The sequence below is a fragment of the Puma concolor genome, chromosome B3 (genome assembly GCF_028749965.1).
Source record: "Puma concolor isolate L17-30 chromosome B3, mPumCon1.1.hap2, whole genome shotgun sequence".
NCBI lineage: Eukaryota > Metazoa > Chordata > Mammalia > Carnivora > Felidae > Puma > Puma concolor.
Window position 1 is genome coordinate 66,040,184 of NC_141672.1, and position 18,500 is coordinate 66,058,683.

The following is an 18,500-nucleotide window of genomic DNA, read 5'->3' on the forward strand; positions in this document are numbered from 1 at the left end:
TGCAGGAAAAGAAGAAAGGATGATGGTAAACATTTCATCTTAGAGACACCTATCGACCACCATATTCCAGAACAAACAGGGGCTTAAAACTTACCTTTTACTGATGTGTTAGGTGGAGGGCCTTCCATTCGCAAGTTCCACGGAGGGTCCCCTTGGTTAGCAAAGTCCCTCATTTTCAGATAGCTAATTGTAAGTCGAATGATGGATGCCTTGTCAAGCTGGCTAGTGATGGCTGCAGGAAGAGGCAACAACTTGGCCAATTCATAGAACTCAAAATTTTCTTTTCCCCGGCGGGAGCGAGCAGCATCTCGGGATTTCTCCTTTCTCAATGCTTGTAAACTGAAATCAAAGGAGTGAAAAAGTGCCATTTAAAACGTGTGCTTCTGACATCAGGTAGAAATTGTTTCCTTTTCATTTCCTTCCTCCCCCCAGCAAAAATCTACCAAAATCTTCTTTCAAATCCAAGGGCCGTAATAAAATGATTTCTATACAACGTTCACTAAAACCAAAAATTCTACCTCTGGATTTAAACTTACATGCAGTAATAACAACAAATAAACTTACAGGCAGTAATAACAATAGCTTGCTTGTTAGGTTTTTCCCTTTAATTGGCCATGCATTGAGATACATTCTTTGTTTCTAAGACATAAGATTTACAGGTAATACTTGGTGTTATCAGCTATAAGCAGCAGAAAAGATGAGGCTAGTATTCATATATTTATTCTCAGGCTAATGATTTTGTTCATTTAATTGTTATCACTGTGAGATTTTAAGGTACCAAAAGCACCTTTACTTCAATTATCATCATGGGGAACAAAGGGTAAACATCAACGTTTTATTTGTTGATTCTATGAAGTGTGTTTATGTGCCTCTAGCCCTCAATAAGGATCATGATCTTAAGTCAGATATAGAAAACATCACACTGAAAATGAAGATTTCAATATACTTAATAAATATGTTGATAATTGGTTGATAAGAGAAAACTTTAATTCTTTATGAATGAGTACACATTAGTAGATGGATAGATTCTCTAAAATACTCAAGAATAAAATGCATCGCCTGGAGAAGTCAAACTTTAAGATAATATAAATTTAATGTTGAAAGATAAAGCCCTGTATGGGTTATTAAAATTTATAAACATTATAGACATATTACTTCACAGAAAAGGCAACAGGTGGGATCCAGCATTTTCCTTTAACTATTCATGTGCATTTCTGTTTGAAGTTTGCTCACAGTGCTGAGGGCAGAATCTGGCACAACTGAAGTTGTGTTTGAGCATCTGACAGAATTCCACCTGTTCTGAATGGCTCTGTTTTGTGTCTGACAAGAAATCAAATCAAAATAAGACCCTGATGATAAGTAATTGGGCAATATTTACAGTATCAAGGTACTATTAAAATCATTTGTAAGTATCCATTTCATTGAACTCCAAAGGCATTTTGAATCTTTGAACCTAGCTTTCTGGTTTCCCGTTATAAAATAACCAGAAAGAGAGAAACAAGCAAGGAAGCAAGACCAGAGCAATAGATCAAAATGAGTTCAGCAGTGTAGCTCCAATATCCATTAGTATAATATGGACAAGAACATTTCATATTACATTATAGCGTACCTGATGGTGTTCATGGTAGAAACACTGTACTCACTGCACTCTGAATATCTTATTGAGCATCTACATAATTTAAGTAATGCCATCACACCCTGATCAAATACTCACTAAGCCAACAACCCCACCAGTTTCACTCTTAATAAAATATTCTACATTAGCTAACCAACCTATTTCTCACAACTAGACAAGTTAACGCTACCGTTTTCAGAGTCACGGCAGTCTCAAATGAAAACCTTTGTCCCTTAATGTCTCAGGTGATAACCTCTGGGAGAAACATTGCTAATTCACAAGGGAAAAGCATGGCATGCCACTTGTTTCCCCAAATCGTGGCTGCCCTTTACATGATTTTATAAATTGGCAATTTTGGCTTCATGAAAATTGTGTAAATAAAGTGAGAGATGCCTTACAATCTGATAAAGTGTAAGTATACCCAGGATCTGGGTTAACATCTTTGGGCAAAACAACCATTCATGCCCCTCCCTTTATGTAATAAAAGCAATCTATCTAACACCACTTAGGTCAGCTGTGCCCAAAGAACTAGGTCTTTTGAGATGTCTTCTCTACCTCTTGTGGAGTGCAGTGGTTCAACTTCAGCGCTTTGCTCTTTTTGTGTTCTTGTAATCAAACAGTACTCCAGAAGGTGGGCTCAACTTACAACTGTTGTTGTTCAGTAAGTGACTATGATGGAGCACTAGAGCAGAGGTTGTAAACTGAAGGGCCCCTGGGGTTAAGGCAGCGAATGTCAATGAGTGAAGAGGCCTGATGGCAACTGTGGGGCAGGAGAGGACAACAGCTCAGGCACACACAGTCTCAGTGGACTGCTGCTCTGGAGGAGGGCGCACCTGCTGTCGTCAGATTCCCAGTATTGTTGTTTCTAGAGAACAAAATCTCAATTTTTAAATGGCATTTCCAATTTTATGTTATGTTTTAATTTTATGTTAACCAATTAAAGTTTTAAAAAATAATGCAAGCCTAATAAAACCTGTCATTTGGTCAGTAAATGAGGAGGGATGCAGTTTACAATTGGGTAAGAATTTGGGAGGCCAATTTTGAAAGGCACTTTTACATGGATGTTCTATGTAACTTTCCCTTTATACATGTCACTCAAAGCATCACTAATAGGCTCATCTGTTATCTCATTAACATGACTAATTTTCATACCAGGAATTTCTTTATTTGACTGAAACAAGTAGAACATGAGGCCATTATCCTGAAATTGCTATTATTGCATAGGCTTAGCAATAGTTTAAGGAAAAAATCTAATTCTATGGGGGTAGGTGGTAAGAAAAAACCAAGATCACGGGGAACAACTCAATGGACTCCAAAGGTAGAGGACAAATGGCTTCTTATTTCCACTCCAGAAAGGGGAATGCATGGACATTAATGCCTTCAGAAGCTTGCCCAAACACTGTCCTCTGATATTTGATTTATCTAAAATACCACTGAGCCAAACTTACTTCATGTGTTCCTGACCCACCTTCTTGTTTTTCTCCTCTCCTCCCCTACACATTTTTTTTGTGGTTTTTTGTGTGTTTTTTTAATTTTTTTTTTTTTTAACTCAAACACTCTGTGTTACCCTACTCCAGTAACTGGCCTGGCCATAATCTTAATAACAAGGGTTTTTCATTATACAGACCTCACAGTTCAGAAGTCTTTCAGAATGACAGCACTGTATCTATAATAAGTAGTAATTGGCTTTAAGGGCAACAGCAATAAAATGCAGTCAAAGGATTACAAAGGTCATAGAGATGTTGATAGAATAGATTAAGCTAAAGATGTGTAGACAATGACTCAGACTGTAGATTAATCTTATGCCTGCTTTTGGGAAGTACAGCTTAGTTGTAAGCAATTCTCAAATAGAATTAAAGACTACATTAAAACGTAAAATAAACTATGTGTTTGCATTCTGTTCTAAACCAAAAATTATGGTTGTATTTCTACAATACCAAAGAAAGACAGGAAATCATGAATATAACATTATGATCCTAATCTGTGCCATATAAAAAATGATTAAACTTCAGATCAACAAGAAATGACTCCCAAACTTCCCACTGCTCTGATGTTCTTCCACCTAGTCTTTGGGTAACTTTGGAAAAGGAGACTCTTCCTTGATCCTCAGCAAATCAAAATTTCAGTTCTCTTTGATGACAATCTTATCATCCTCACCAATAATTACCAAAAACCAAACAACAAAATCAGCAATTTCAGAAGATATATATATACACACACGTGTTTTATTTATTTATTTATTTATTTATTTATTTATTTATTTATAAATCTAGAAGTCCTTTGCAAACTGTGTATATATTTGGGGGAAGATAGTAAATGATTTTCAGATTCTCCAAAGGGCTTCTTCACCCAAACAAAAGGATAATACTCTAGTATCTAGAATTTCCTCTTATAAAACTTGTAAAGTTAGACTCTCCACTCTTATTGTCATTGATGTTACCATAATTAACTTTCCTAAACAACACTGTTGGCATAATGCATGTTTCTGCTTAATGCTTGGCAACAAATTTTCCATGTTTCTGAAGATACACCTTTAACCATAGGTAACAAGCCATCAAAAAATTACTAGTAATGAAGATTTAGAGGACAATGCTTATTGAATGTAATTTTTTAAATCCTCTCATATATTTTAAGTTCCCTGGCAAGTTTTCTGGCAAAAGTCCTGATGAAGGAATTATAAGACCCATCCTAGCCATTCACAAGCACTGTGATTTTCAATAACAAATCTGAGCCTCAATGTTATTATTTTACAACATGAGGATGGCCAACAAATCTCCTGGACCAGTGCAGTGGCTCATACGATAGTTTACCATTTACTACCATGGAAACTAGGAATCAGTGAACCTCTTAGATAATTCTAGATTTTACAAATTAAGATAGTTTATGAACTCTAAATGGGGCAGAGACCACTTGAGAGTTTTACAACAAAGAAAAATTTTAAGAAGTTGCAAAGATTTAGGAATGCTGACAGTATAGTCAACCCATCTGAAAACTTTCTTGGAAACCACAGAGATTAGGAGTGCGGGTTCTACTGCCAAACTGTGGGTATTGGCACCAACTTACAACTACCATGTCGTCAACCTTCACTAGGTGTCTCAACCTCCTTAGGCCTCAATTTCCTCCTGTGGAAAATGGATGTGATAATTTTATCTACTTCATAATATTCATGAGAGTAATTGAGCCAATATATGTAAAGTACAAAATGCCTGTCACGTGGTAAATAGTATCTAAGCAACAACTATTAGCATAATAATCATGAAACTTTTTTATCATAAAACTTATCTAGAGGAAAAAAACCCAACTGTTTGAATCCTAGTGCCCCATCTCATTACTATAGTATTTCTCTCTCCATAATTCTTTATAAGTTTATTTGACCAGGCTTCCTTTATACATCTTACAGTGTCTCTAATTCTAAACTGTTGGCTTTTTTCATTTGTCCTCTCGAACTCCATTCTCTATTGCCACTTAGGACCTTCACTTAGTAATTTCCCATGTAGTGACCGTAGAAATCAAACCAATGGGAATACAACCAAAGGCCTAACTTTTCCTTGATGACAACCCTAAAACTGCCTACTAAACTCCTTTCATGTTTTCTCAGATCATGATTATCACTTTAAGCTCTGTTTGATGCCTCTCTCAGCATGTCTTCCACACTAGCAAAAAGTAGAGGTGAAATTTAAATGCATGGATTATGGAACCCGAGTACCTGTATTTAAATCTCAGTTCTATAACTTAACTGATTATGTAAACTTGAGCAATTTACTTCATCTTCTGCCTCAGTTTCTTTCATCTGTGAAATGGGGTGATAGTACTATTTGCTTCATAAGGTTCTTGTTGAAATTAAACTAAATGGGTTAATTATTGTAAAATACTTAAATGGTACCTGACACACAGTATTACTATATAAGATATATTAAAATAAAACCTAAAGTTGCTTCACACTGATTGTTCTATGCTTTGAGGTCCACAACACTCATTTACAATGTACACACTGTGTCATCAGTAGGATTTCTACTCACTGGTTATGATATATCACATTGTATACTTAAAGCAAAATATAACTCCTTTATTGCAAAGATATTGCTTTTTCACTATAGTCTTCCTTATACCTATAGTCTATCAGCTGTATACCACAGGTTTATTTAATGAGTTTTCAAGTAAAATATGTATTTCATTGATGAATGATTCAAGGTTCACAAATCAATGATTTTTTTTGCTAGAAGACGTAAGTGAGCATTTTTTTAGTTCACTAAACTAGAAAAAATGGCATTCAATTGCAAGACAAGCAACTATGCTTATTAAAAAAAAAAAAAAAAAAAAAAAAAAAAAAAGAATATCCAAACAGTTAAGAGAATGAATTACTCAGGAGAATTCTGAGAATTTCAGTAAAAAAACTTCAAAATTTCAATGATCCTTATTAGTCAAAACAATTTTATGAGTACTCTGGGAGAAAGGCGATCTTTCAAAATAGCTTTCAAAATCTCACAAATCTAAAAAGCTCTCCTTGATGTCAAACAAAACCCCAAATCCAGGACCATGGAGAGCTCACCCAGATTGCCTGGGTGAGTTGGGGGAAATGTCAAAGTGCCAGCAGCATTTGCTGCTTTAGCTTCCATACTGGGGGCAGGGCCAAATCACCAAATTCTGCTGGAGACAAAACAAGCAAAAGACAACAACTGAAAAAAAAAAAAAGTAAAAAGTTAAAGAACAGGCACTGCCATTATAACAAAGCCAGTATTATGAAATTGACTCAGTATTTGCAATCTCTCTAAAGCTGCCACGGAACTGGATAAAGATGTCAATTATTTATTGGGCCACTTGTCCATGGCGGAAAAAAAAACAGATAACTTTGGACTTGATGACTCATTAAATTAAAAGAGGTAAGTTATCCTTTGTGGCTTATCAAATTTAGCTTTGCAAAATTGATTACTTTGATTTCCTACTTCACAGAAATAGTTATGATGATTATGGAAATAATATAGCTGGAGATCTACAGAGGATAACAAGGAGCAAAAATAATAATTGTCACAGAGGAACAACAAAAGTAAGTCAACTTAATCAAATGTTTCTTCCTCTCCTATTCTTCCTAGCCAGATTTTTATCATTTCTTTTTATATAATTTATAATTGTATTTGTGGAACAGTTCCTGATATGAACATTATCAATAGATTCACATGATCCCTACATGAAAATCTTCTCTAGGCTTCAATTTTAACACCTTCATGTAAGCTTTTTGAATACAATGACCAGTGTCTATAAGACAACACAGCAGGTTTTGGTCTTCTAACAGTAGGCGAAAGGATAGAGTTAGAACCACTTTAAATTTTGCCTTTTTAAAAAGTACTTCTAAGAAGGCAGAAAGGCAGGTTTTTATGGATTTTCCTACTTGTTTTGCTTAGGAGAACCCAGCACTCCAGACTTCTACTATTTATCAATTAATCTGGCATGCAGCCTCAAAAGAAGAAGGTCGACCTGTATTAAAAATGCAGCCATCAAAAATTCATCAAAGGTTTCAGCATTTTAACTCATGAACCTTTGAACACCTGCATACTTGTCAGATCTCTGGTCATAGTTAACAGTGAAATCTATAGTGACTCCAATACCTACTCCTGGCCTGACATGAGCAGAATGAGGAGGATTCCCAGGGAAAAAGTAAAGATTCTATAAACACTGCTTGCCCTTCTTTCATTACTTTCAATAAAACAGCCCAACACACATTGGCATCACATAGAGTTCAAAGTCAATCAAATCAACCTACTGCAAAGAAAAAAAAAATCTTTCAGTATTTTTCCACATGATTGTAAATATTGGCTTTCTTACAAGGCGATATAATTGAGAAATGCATAAACAACTATTATCTAGTAGGATTATGCACTACATAGCTCACAAATTAGAGTCTTTTAATGTTCTCCAAGAAAAGGTAACAATTTCAAAAACCTTCCTTTAACGTGTGAAGAAAACAGTATAGTGTATGCTGGAAGTTAAAACTGGAACCTTCAAGTTCAAGGTAAGAACTCTGCTGCTTAACTAATGCACTGCTCATAGCTGTCATCATTAATTTATGTTAGCCTCTGTAAACATCAAGAGTATAATAGGCCAATTTCACAACTAAATATAGATGCACATTTTGCCCTTATATAAATGGCAGATTGCTGCTGTAGATCATTGCTGCAGCAACACGTCAGTAAAGATGCACTGTTTGATGGTCTGATGCTCACACAATATATAAAACCAGTTGTAATGGTTGTTTGGAAGCAAAGTGTAACATAGCAGCAAAATTTCATTTGTTCCACAAACTCAGGATATATTAAGCTTGGCTGACAAAGACTGTTTGATGTGCTAAATCAGTTTGACCTTCATTCTTGCTTTATTTTTCTCATTTAACATGTGAAATGACCATTATTTTTCCCCATGTAAGAAATATGAAATTGACTGCTTTAAAAAGGTGTCAAAAACATCGGCAACTGCTAACATTTGATAAAGTATCAAAGTTAAGATGCATCCTTAAAATTTTTCACTAAGATATATTCTCATTGAATAATCATGACCTATTTTTGACTTGTAATAAAATAGATCAAAAGAGTAATTAGAGCCATTCAACTGAATGCCTTCCCTCATCTTCAGAAAATGCCTTGTGTATGTTTGAACTTAATAATTAAATTAATTGGTTTTAGCCAATGAGCGTTTTTATTCTTAACACTTTAAATAAGAGGATTTAATTCCAGAATGAGTCATTAGAATAGCAATAAAGAAAGCTGAGAGGTCTGCACAATCCTTTTCAACCAATGTTCACCTTGATTCAAATAATCCTTGAATGAACCACAGCAAGACCAAACTATTCATTGTATGCTTTGGTGTCTGCCAAAAACCTCATGAATCAAAGTGTTTTGTTCTTCATTTTCCCCCAGAACTTTAAGCTGTACAACTGGCAGTTCCATAATAATGGAAAAACTGCAGCTTTATCAAGTAATTTCTCTCCACCCAATAAAGAGCACTTTACCTTGGAGCAACTTGTATATTTCACACCTTAAATTTCTATTTACCAAATCAGCTAATCACTTCACAATTGAACTCAGAACAAAAAAAAATTATCAATTAAAGTGGTTGAAACTCCTGCAAATTATCATTTAGGAATGAAGTAATTGCTTTCATCAGGGCAGAAAAGCCCGCCAGAACAGAAATGTCACTTTAGATTAGTGTTCTCACTCCTGAAGCTATGGATGACACAGCTGATATAAGACTAAATGCCAAGACCAATCAATTGCTTTTGTGGCTCTGCTCTGAGCTGCTGTAAAAGGGGCCATTTTCTAGGATCTACTCTTCATTATAGTAAATGCTATCTCCTTGGTAACATAATTCCATTTCTCATAAATTCTGTCTGAGAGCATTGTCCTAACAATGGATGTTTGTGGAAAAGAATGCTGTTGGTTTAATGCACAGAATTAAGTGTGAATGGCTGTCAAACTGCTATAGTTTACTAGTTCTTAAACATAAATTGAAGTCTTATACATTAAAAAGAATTCTTGGGGAGAAATGAATGTCCTGAACAAGGGTAAGATATTGTATTTGAAGGCTCTGTGCTGCCGGTTTAGAATTTTGACTATTCTAGTATTTATCTGTCCTGTACATGAAATCGGTCAGCTCACACCAGAGGTGGGTGAACACTTCACTTACTTTCTCAGCAGTGTAGTTTGCAAATGTGAAACCTCAGAAGCAAATATGGACTCATTAGGCAACTGCATGCGATTTGTGAATAGCCACAACTGTGCTAAAAAGAAAAAAAAAAAAGTGTTCTTTGAGCTGAGCCCTTCCTGGAAAGCATCCAGATCTTAATTTGTATTGTTCATCCTCCTGAAGTTACAAGAATCTGGATTGCAGGCTCCAATTAAAAGGAAATTGAAGAAGCTAATATAGTGAGAAAGCAGCAATTCCCTGCACTGTTCCCTTCAGGTCTGAAGTTTAGAAAGAGATTCAGCATCACGGGTCTTTGCCCAACATGGGATAAAGGCTTTCTCATCCTGGTGAGCACACATGTGTAACTTCCATTAACAGTAACAGGAGTCGTGAGCACACATTGAGAGGAGAGCGTACTGCTCAATATTTGAAAGGGTCAGAGCATCTCTGCTGAAAGGCAAAGTGGGAGGGAACGGCGGGCACCCTGTGACAGCAGGACATTTTACTGACCATGGAAAGGGCAATTGCTGGAATTGCTACCACTCCAAGGAACTACAGTACTGATTTTCATTGTATCAATAGCAGGAAAGTACACATGACATTTCTTCTTTTTAAGATTATTCAGTACCACCAAAGAACAGCACAATATTTAACGTAATAATAAAAGTGGACTTCTTTGAATGCTTACTCTATTTCAATCACAATCTAAACGTTTGAAATATTATCTCATTTAACTCATGGTTGCCAGTATCAGCAACAAGGGAAAAATGGTTAACAGCAACTGTGGAAGACAGATAATCTTTGGACACTTTTGAAACTAAAAACAGGGCTGCTTTCAGCCCCTCTTTGGGGGGCCACCGTATGGGTTTTTTACTTTCTCTCAAACTTGCCACACCCTCCCCCCCCCCCCCCCCCAAAACCAGGAGAATTTTTGTCTTAGGGATGGCTGTCCGCAGATCTTGGACTTTTGGTGCTACAGCAGGACAATGCTGGGCAAACCAGGACAGCGGGCCACCCTGGAAGATTTACTGCCTCCACCTCACAAATAAAAGATCAAAGCACTGAGAAGGAAAGTAACTTGCCCAAAGCCAGTGAGGGTTGCAGCTGGAATTTGAACCTCGGCAACATGACTCAAGTATGTTCCTCTCACCACTGTATTACACCGCTTCTATAGGAATAAAGTCCTCAGGATTCTCCCTCTTCCTATCATTTATATGATGATTAGGTCGCTGATAAAGTTTTACCTAATTTATAAACACCTATATAAATCCCATAGTTGTTATGAAAACATTAATTTCTTAATGAAATGTCCAAAAAAAGCCCTGTCTTTCAAGCTTATAAACACTGCAATTTGAAGTAGATAGATTTGCTGTTAATTGCTATACATCCCAAACTAAGTTGCTTTGGAATTCAAATTCAAATGACCTTTTCTAGAGGGAAAATTCACTTTTTCCTTTAATTTTCTTTAAGTGTGATTTCAAACACTTTTGAAAGCACAACTAAGTGGGAGAAAGCTTTTGAAAACTATCAAGCTTGAGAAGAGAAACTTGGAAAGGAGAAAGCATGCTTTGACAAGTTTGAAGATCTTGAAGTATGAAAAATGAAAGTTATGGTCATGTGAACACTGAAAACAGCACATGCTTTTACTTGACATCAATGAACACACCATTACACTGTAACTGCCTGCATTCCTTTGTGAAAGAGATAATTAAGTAAAATGGTCACCCTTTCTTTGCACACTACAACTGAGAGAACAGGTCTTAAAAAGACTATATACTCTATCCCCTACCTATCGGTTTAAGACATTATTTTTATTTAATCTTCCATCAAGATTCCCAAAAGCACAGCATATGGTTGCCAGGGACGTGAATTGTTCCAATTTCTAGAGAACACTTTGGCAAATACATATCCAAAGGATTAGAAATTTGTCTTTTTTTAGCCAAAGCTAAAGATGTGAACAGATAAACTGCTAAGAGAATATTCACTGCCTCTTTGATAAATAAACTTCAGAAAAAAACTATGGAATATTCATGATCTTGAACACAGATGTTGAAAAAAATCTTCAATGGCTTGGAAATTTTTTTTACAATATATTAAGCAATAAAAGGCACCAAGTATAGTGGGATCAAATCACCACAGCTATGTATCTCTATCAATATATAGGTCGATATATAGATAAAATATATCCACGTCTACCAAAGTATTTCTACCTGGTAGAAATTATTTCTGTGGCATTTCTACATAGTAGAAATTATTTCATGGTAGTATGATTTCTACATGGTAGAAATTCCTTATGGAGGGGGTGGAGAGAACTCTAATTTTTTAAGTGTCTTCAATAAACATGTATTTTTATGTAAAATTTATGTTTTGAAAAAAAGCAACATATGAAAAAAAAGCCCACAGCTAATATCCTCCTCAATGGGGAAAAACTGAGAGCTTTCCCCCTGAGATCAGAAACACGACAGGGATGTCCACTCTCACCACTGTTGTTTAACATAGTGTTGGAAGTTCTAGCATCAGCAATCAGACAACAAAAGGAAATCAAAGGCATCAAAATTGGCAAAGATGAAGTCAAGCTTTCACTTTTTGCAGATGACATGATACTATACATGGAAAACCCGACAGACGCCACCAAAAGTCTGCTAGAACTGATACATGAATTCAGCAAAGTCGCAGGATACAAAATCAATGTACAGAAATCAGTTGCATTCTTATACACTAATAATGAAGCAACAGAAAGACAAATAAAGAAACTGATCCCATTCACAATTGCACCAAGAATCATCAAATACCTAGGAATAAACCTAACCAAAGATGTAAAAGATCTACATGCTGAAAACTATAGAAAGCTTATGAAGGAAATTGAAGAAGATACAAAGAAATGGAAAAACATTCCATGCTCATGGATTAGAAGAATAAATATTGTTAAAATGTCAATATTGCCCAAAGCAATCTACACATTCAATGCAATCCCAATCAAAATTGCACCAGCATTCTTCTCGAAGCTAGAACAAGCAATCCTAAAATTTGTATGGAACCACAGAAGACCCCAAATAGCCAAAGCAATATTGAAGAAGAAAACCAAAGCGGGAGGCATCACAATCCCAGACTGTAGCCTCTAATACAAAGCTGTAATCATCAAGACAGCATGGTATTGGCACAAAAACAGACACATAGACCAATGGAATAGAATAGAGACTCCAGAATTGGAACCACAAATGTAGGGCCAACTAAACTTTGACAAAGCAGGAAAGAATATCCAAAGGAAAAAAGACAGGCTCTTTAACAAATGGTGTTGGGAGAAGTGGACAGCAACATGCACAAGAATGAAACTAGACTACTTTCTTATACCATTCACAAAAATAAAATCAAAATGGATGAAGGACCTGAATATGAGACAGGAAAACATCAAAACCCTAGAGGAGAAAGCAGGAAAAGCAAGAAAAAACCTCTCTGACCTCAGCCACAGCAATTTCTTACTTGACACATCTCCAAAGACAAGGGAATTAAAAACAAAAATGAACTATTGGGACCTCGTGAAGATAAAAAGCTTCTGCATTACAAAGGAAACAATCAACAAATTAAAAGACAACCGACAGACTGGGAAAAGATATTTGCAAATGACATATTGGACAAAGGGCTAGTATCCAAAATCTACACCAAACTCCCCACCGAAAAAACAAATAATCCAGTGAAGAAATGGGCAGAAGACATAAATAGGCACTTCTCTAAAGAAGACACTCAGATGGCCAACAGGCACATGAAAAGATGCTCAATGTCACTCCTCATGAAGGAAATACAAATCAAAACCACACTGACACATCACCTCACGCCAGCCAGAGTGGCTAAAATGAACAAATCAGGAGACTATAGATGCTGGAGAGAATGTGGAGAAACGGGAACCCTCTTGCACTGTCCGTGGGAATACCAACTGGTGCAGCCACTCTGGAAAACAGTGTGGAGGTTCCTCAAAAAATTAAAAATAGATCTACCCTATGACCCAGCAATAGCACTGCTAGGAATTTACCAAGGGATACAGAAGTGCTGATGCATAGGGGCACTTGTACCCCCATGTTTATAGCAGCACTTTCAACAATAGCCAAATTAAGGAAAGAACCTGAATGTCTACCTATTGATGAATGGATAAAGAAGTTGTGGTTTATATATACAATGGAATACTACTTGGCAATGAGAAAGCATGAAATATGGCCTTTTGTAGCAACATGGATGGAACTGGAGAGTGTTATGCTAAGTGAAATAAGTCACACAGAGAAACACAGATACCATATGGTTTCACTCATATGTGGATCCTGAGAAACTTAACAGAAGACCGTGGGGGAGGGGAAGGGGAAAAAAAGTTACAGAGAGGGAAGGAGGCAAACTGTGAGAGACTCTTAAAAACTGAAAATAAACTGAGGGTTGATGGTGGGTGGGAGGGAGGGCAAAGTGGGTGATGGGCACTGAGGAGGGCACCTGTTGGGATGAGCAATGGGTGCTGTATGGAAACCAATTTGACAATAAATTTCCTATTTAAAAGAAGGAAAAAAAAAACAACATAAATATAATTTTTTGGACTCCAAGTTGAGCCTCAGAAGCGTCTTGATACTCAAAGGCATGTTTCATTTAATAAAAGGTCTACCTGATAGGGTTTGTTATCAAATGCCAGCCTGTCATCACTTCTTGCAACAGAAGGGTGTAAATATTTGGAGGAAAAGGTTGGCTGGATCATTCCTCGAAGAGGAAATGCTTGCGTGGAATCGGCAAAGCTGGGGGAGGTCTTCATCCCCTCCTGAGTTATCCCTCATGGGTCTCCACCACCAAATGACTGAGTCCACTAGCCATGCAGCCCAGGCTCCCCTAAATTCAAAAGCAATGCTGTTCCTCAGTGTACGCTGTGTCAGCTGTTTGGCTGGAGATGCAGTGTGCTATCATGTAGCGACCGGCTTTTTCTGGGATGGCAACGATAGGTTCTTAACCAAGAGAAAACAGACACACAGAATATGCAGGCTTCATGAAGCCCATTCTCAGATCCTAACTCAAGTCTTGGGTAAGAAGCCGCCACAGTCGATGATATCTTAAGATCTCTACACTCTACAAGACTGACCAAACTATTATAACTAGGGTCATTCACTGCCTTTTCATTGACTGCCGAACTTCACACCTGTTAATAGGTCCGGGCCCTTGGGGGTAAGTGGTTCCGTGGTACTGGAGTATACATATGCAGCAACCCAGATGCTTACCTGTAAGATTTAATTTCAGAAGTCATGATACTTCAACAAAGGTACTTTATTAAGTGGAACAACATAGGAAATATCTGTTTATTTCCAGGCTTCCATTACTCAGCCGGAAACCAAGTCCTCCATGGATCCTACATTCTTCTGAAAAACCTTGATAGGTATTTACTCCTCTCTTAAAAATCTGACTTTGAAGAACTATAAGTAAGTCATTCTAAGCCCAACCTAGTTACATAATGGATGATAAATATAGGTAATGTATCAATGTATGCAATGTTTAAAATATATAAAATAAGAATAAAGTAATTAGGCACATTTCATGAGTTTGCAAGCTGTTCATGGAACAAAAGGCTCTATCATGATGTAAGTACATATGAAACAAAAAAGACCCAGTTACCTCATTAATTGAAAGCCAGCACTGAATTTCCTTATTTAACAGATAATTAACACAACTTTAATAGTAAAATGAATCCAAACTATGATAGAAAGTTCTCAGATATAAGAAAGCATAGGGTCACTTGTAAGGTGACATAAAAGAGACTGGCTAATTGAAATGGGGCAATGAAAGTCAGTGATGTTCTCAAGCAGCCCTACCATAAAGCATCCAAAAATAACCCCAGTATCTGAATCTGTAAGCCACCAAAAAATTGGTTTAAAAACACCAAATGTATAACACGTGGTTGAGCACTTCCTCCCTGACCTTTCAGCCTAATACAGTCTTTGACCAAAATGGATATTCCATTTCCTTTCACCCACCTGCCAGCACTTTGAAGGAGCCCATTTTTAAATTTGCCCTCTCTGTTCTCTCTGTACTTCATTTTTTTTTTTGAGTGGGGTGCTGAGATATTCATCTTAAAGAGTTTTCCCTCAAGGTCTCCTTCTGAGTTGCCAACAAAAGTCCCTTAGTCTTCAGTTTCACTTCTGAAAACAGCAGTGTTTCCCAGGAGCGTATTTACAAAGATAGTGTGGAACTCAATAAAATACCAAGAGTAATGGAACAACTTTGTCACGTTCCCATGGTTGTGGACCTGACTCACTTTTCAAATACATATATGTGCATGTACACACGCATGTGTACATGCACACACACACACTCACATAAAGGTACCAATGTTGTTAGGGGATTAAATTATATATGTGGCTGCCTTTAGTTTTGACTTCTCTAATTACTCACCACTTCCAAAATTCTTAGAGGTGGTATTTGAGTATTAGCAGCATTAGATAAAGTTGATGTTTCACTAAATGTGCCCTCATGATCCTTCAAATTCTGTTTTGTTTCCATTCATCTTTGGCCCCTCATTTTCTTCTATACAATTTTGCTCAATTTGACTTCACCATATTGCATGTAATAAAATTCACATATACAGGAAGAGTGGGAAGTTGTTTTGGTTTTATGCATTTTTAGTCTCGCATAAATAAATTTACATTAGGGGTCACAAACTCAAATACCTGCAGGACCCAACAAAATTATACAAGCGGATAAAGAGGACTAAATAAACGAGAGTAATGCAAACCTGATAATGGCAACCGGACCTCATTGTTGAACACGTTAACAGCGAGTAGTGGGGACTATGGCCAACTGGAGATCACTTACCCAGCCAACAGGGGTCACTCATTATTCAGGGAAACAAACAAAGAAATACTCGTTACTAGATGGCAATAGGAACCTAAAGTTGCCAGGTCTTCCTTTTTAACAGAAGTCAGATATCTAGATTTTTTTAAAGTAAAACCTTCTGTTTTCTGAAAATATTAGCATCTCATTTAAAACATGGAACTCTTTGCAGGCTCCTATGGGTCTCCTTTGGCCTGTGGCAGTTAGCAACCTGTGGTTTAATGCCATTAATAACCTTCCCTGAGAGTATGACTTAATTACAGGGTACATAAGGTGTGAGATATGAAGATGTGTAGCAGTCAGATGACATTGAAGAAATTACGAAGAGGCATAAAATGGAAAGAAGTGAGGCAAGTTAAATTGGAAGAAACTATAATTATTAAAGTGACTGTGAGGGGTTGGATTTCTGCTTTTTCTTTTTCTGTTATATAAATTTCATAAAAATAATCAGGAAAAACTAGATAAAATTAGAATAGACTATTCCATAGGGTTTAACCTATTATTAAAAGCAGTTCAGAAAATTAAAAATACTGATAAGGTATATGTGTGCATATATCCATTTCTGACATTTAAGCTACAGTTTCAGTTCACCGTAGTAGCATCATATATAAAAGATCTTCTTTAAAAATTAAAATAGCCCTTTTCACAGTGAGTCTTCAGAGTGCAGTCCCTGAAAAATTAGTTATGTTAATGATTTCTTAAAAGTACATGCTAAATAAGGCTTTGTTGTTATTAGCACAGTAATAATGTTGAGAGACAGTGTCCTGCTATGTATGTCCTCAAAACGTATTTGTTGAAAGATGATTATGCTGATGATCTCAATGTCCTTAAAAGTGATGATTAAAATGAGTAAACAACACATCCAGTAGTAGCACTATTGAAATTACATTTGCACAGTTAATCAGTGCTCAGAATGGTATCACAGTAAAGAAGGAAGGGAAAGAAGGAAGAAACACAGATACCCCCCCCCTCCTCACCAAACGTTGATACTAATAAACTGTTCCCTGTCAAAAATATTTAATTCTCAAAACACAGTCTCATCTCCTTTCTACACGCTGGAAGTGGTGCTATAGTGAGCACCTGAGTCAAGAAGGGGACAGAGAAGTCAAGAGCCTGTCTAGCCTCCTTTGTTAATCATGCACAGTCTCATTCATAATACCAAAAATCACAATAAATCCTTCCTACAAATCAGGTAGAAATAAGGGAAATGTTTTTAAGGGGAAATTCTAGATCTTCACATAGTTATTGCTAGATATTTGCTAGATCTGTGTGTTTATATGTAACCAGAAATAGAAAAAAAGTGGACAGAGGCAAGGCTCCAAAGGGAAGATGTAAGAGATCACAGAAAAAGGATTTAACCTGGCATGGTACCTACCAATTAACATGAGATATTAAATCCCTATAAATTTTGGAATGACCGAGTAAGACATCCATCTAGGGAGGACTTCTGAAATTCAACAAAGTTTGGAACCACTGTTTTCCTATAGCTTAATCTCCTCTGCTTCTGGGTATGAGTTTAGGGTTAGTTGTTGGGTTGTTTGTTGTTGTTGTTGTTGTTTGCCGTCTTATTTTAAAAGTGTGTTTAAGTTTTTGTGCAGCTGCTTTTCTTACTGGAGCTTCTGGGGCCTTCTCACTTCCTTCTGGCTATATGCTCCTCGTCTCTGGCAGTATTCTTTTCCCTCTTGGGGAAGGGCTGACAGCTCAGGTGGAAGGGACAGCCATCATGTCTATATGTAGAGTCTGCTGCTTTGTGAAATTGATCAGAATGGCACATTGCAGTCAATTTCACTCACAGCAGGTGGAAGCAAGAGAACATTCCTATGTAAAAGTCAGGTACCGTTTTTCAAATGCATCTTCCAGGACTGATTGTACAGTACATCTCAACTGAAAAAGCAAACACACACACATACACACGCAGCTTGCTAAAGTGCATCTCAGGGAAGACATGCTACAGTTTGTGCACATCCCCCTCCCCACACCCTGTATATGCAATACAGTAAGGAATAGTGTATGCTCAACTGTAGGCTATAATTTTATTGATAGACTCTGATGACATTATAAAATCCATAAGGGCAAAGAGCAAGTGATTTGCTCATGTCAGTAGAAATCCAATACAAAATTACAGCTTTCATTTAGAAGCCTTTTTGGAACTTTTTTTTTTTTAATCAGTCATGATGCATGGTTATCAATACCTGTATTTGGACCGTGATGACAAGAGAGGAAAAAAAAAAAAACTTCAAGCCAATGCCTACAGAGAAAATAATCCCAAATTCTTCAACTGCACAAGGACGAGTCCTGATTTTACAAAATTCTATACAAACTGTGAGAGATATGGCAAGAAAACGAGAGAAAATTTGACTCATTT

General features: G+C 36.7%; 1 protein-coding gene across 10 annotated transcripts in view; it reads right to left on the bottom strand.

Annotated features, from left to right (window-relative positions):
• The window catches only part of NPAS3 (neuronal PAS domain protein 3), an 865,390-nt gene that overhangs the window by 595,958 nt on the left and 250,932 nt on the right, over nucleotides 1-18,500 (bottom strand). For all 10 annotated transcript variants that reach the window (XM_086709953.1, XM_086709952.1, XM_086709951.1 and 7 more), the window contains one exon: nucleotides 95-339. In XM_086709953.1, coding sequence (XP_086566079.1) covers nucleotides 95-339 — 245 coding nt within the window. The remainder of the gene's footprint in view (nucleotides 1-94; nucleotides 340-18,500) is intronic.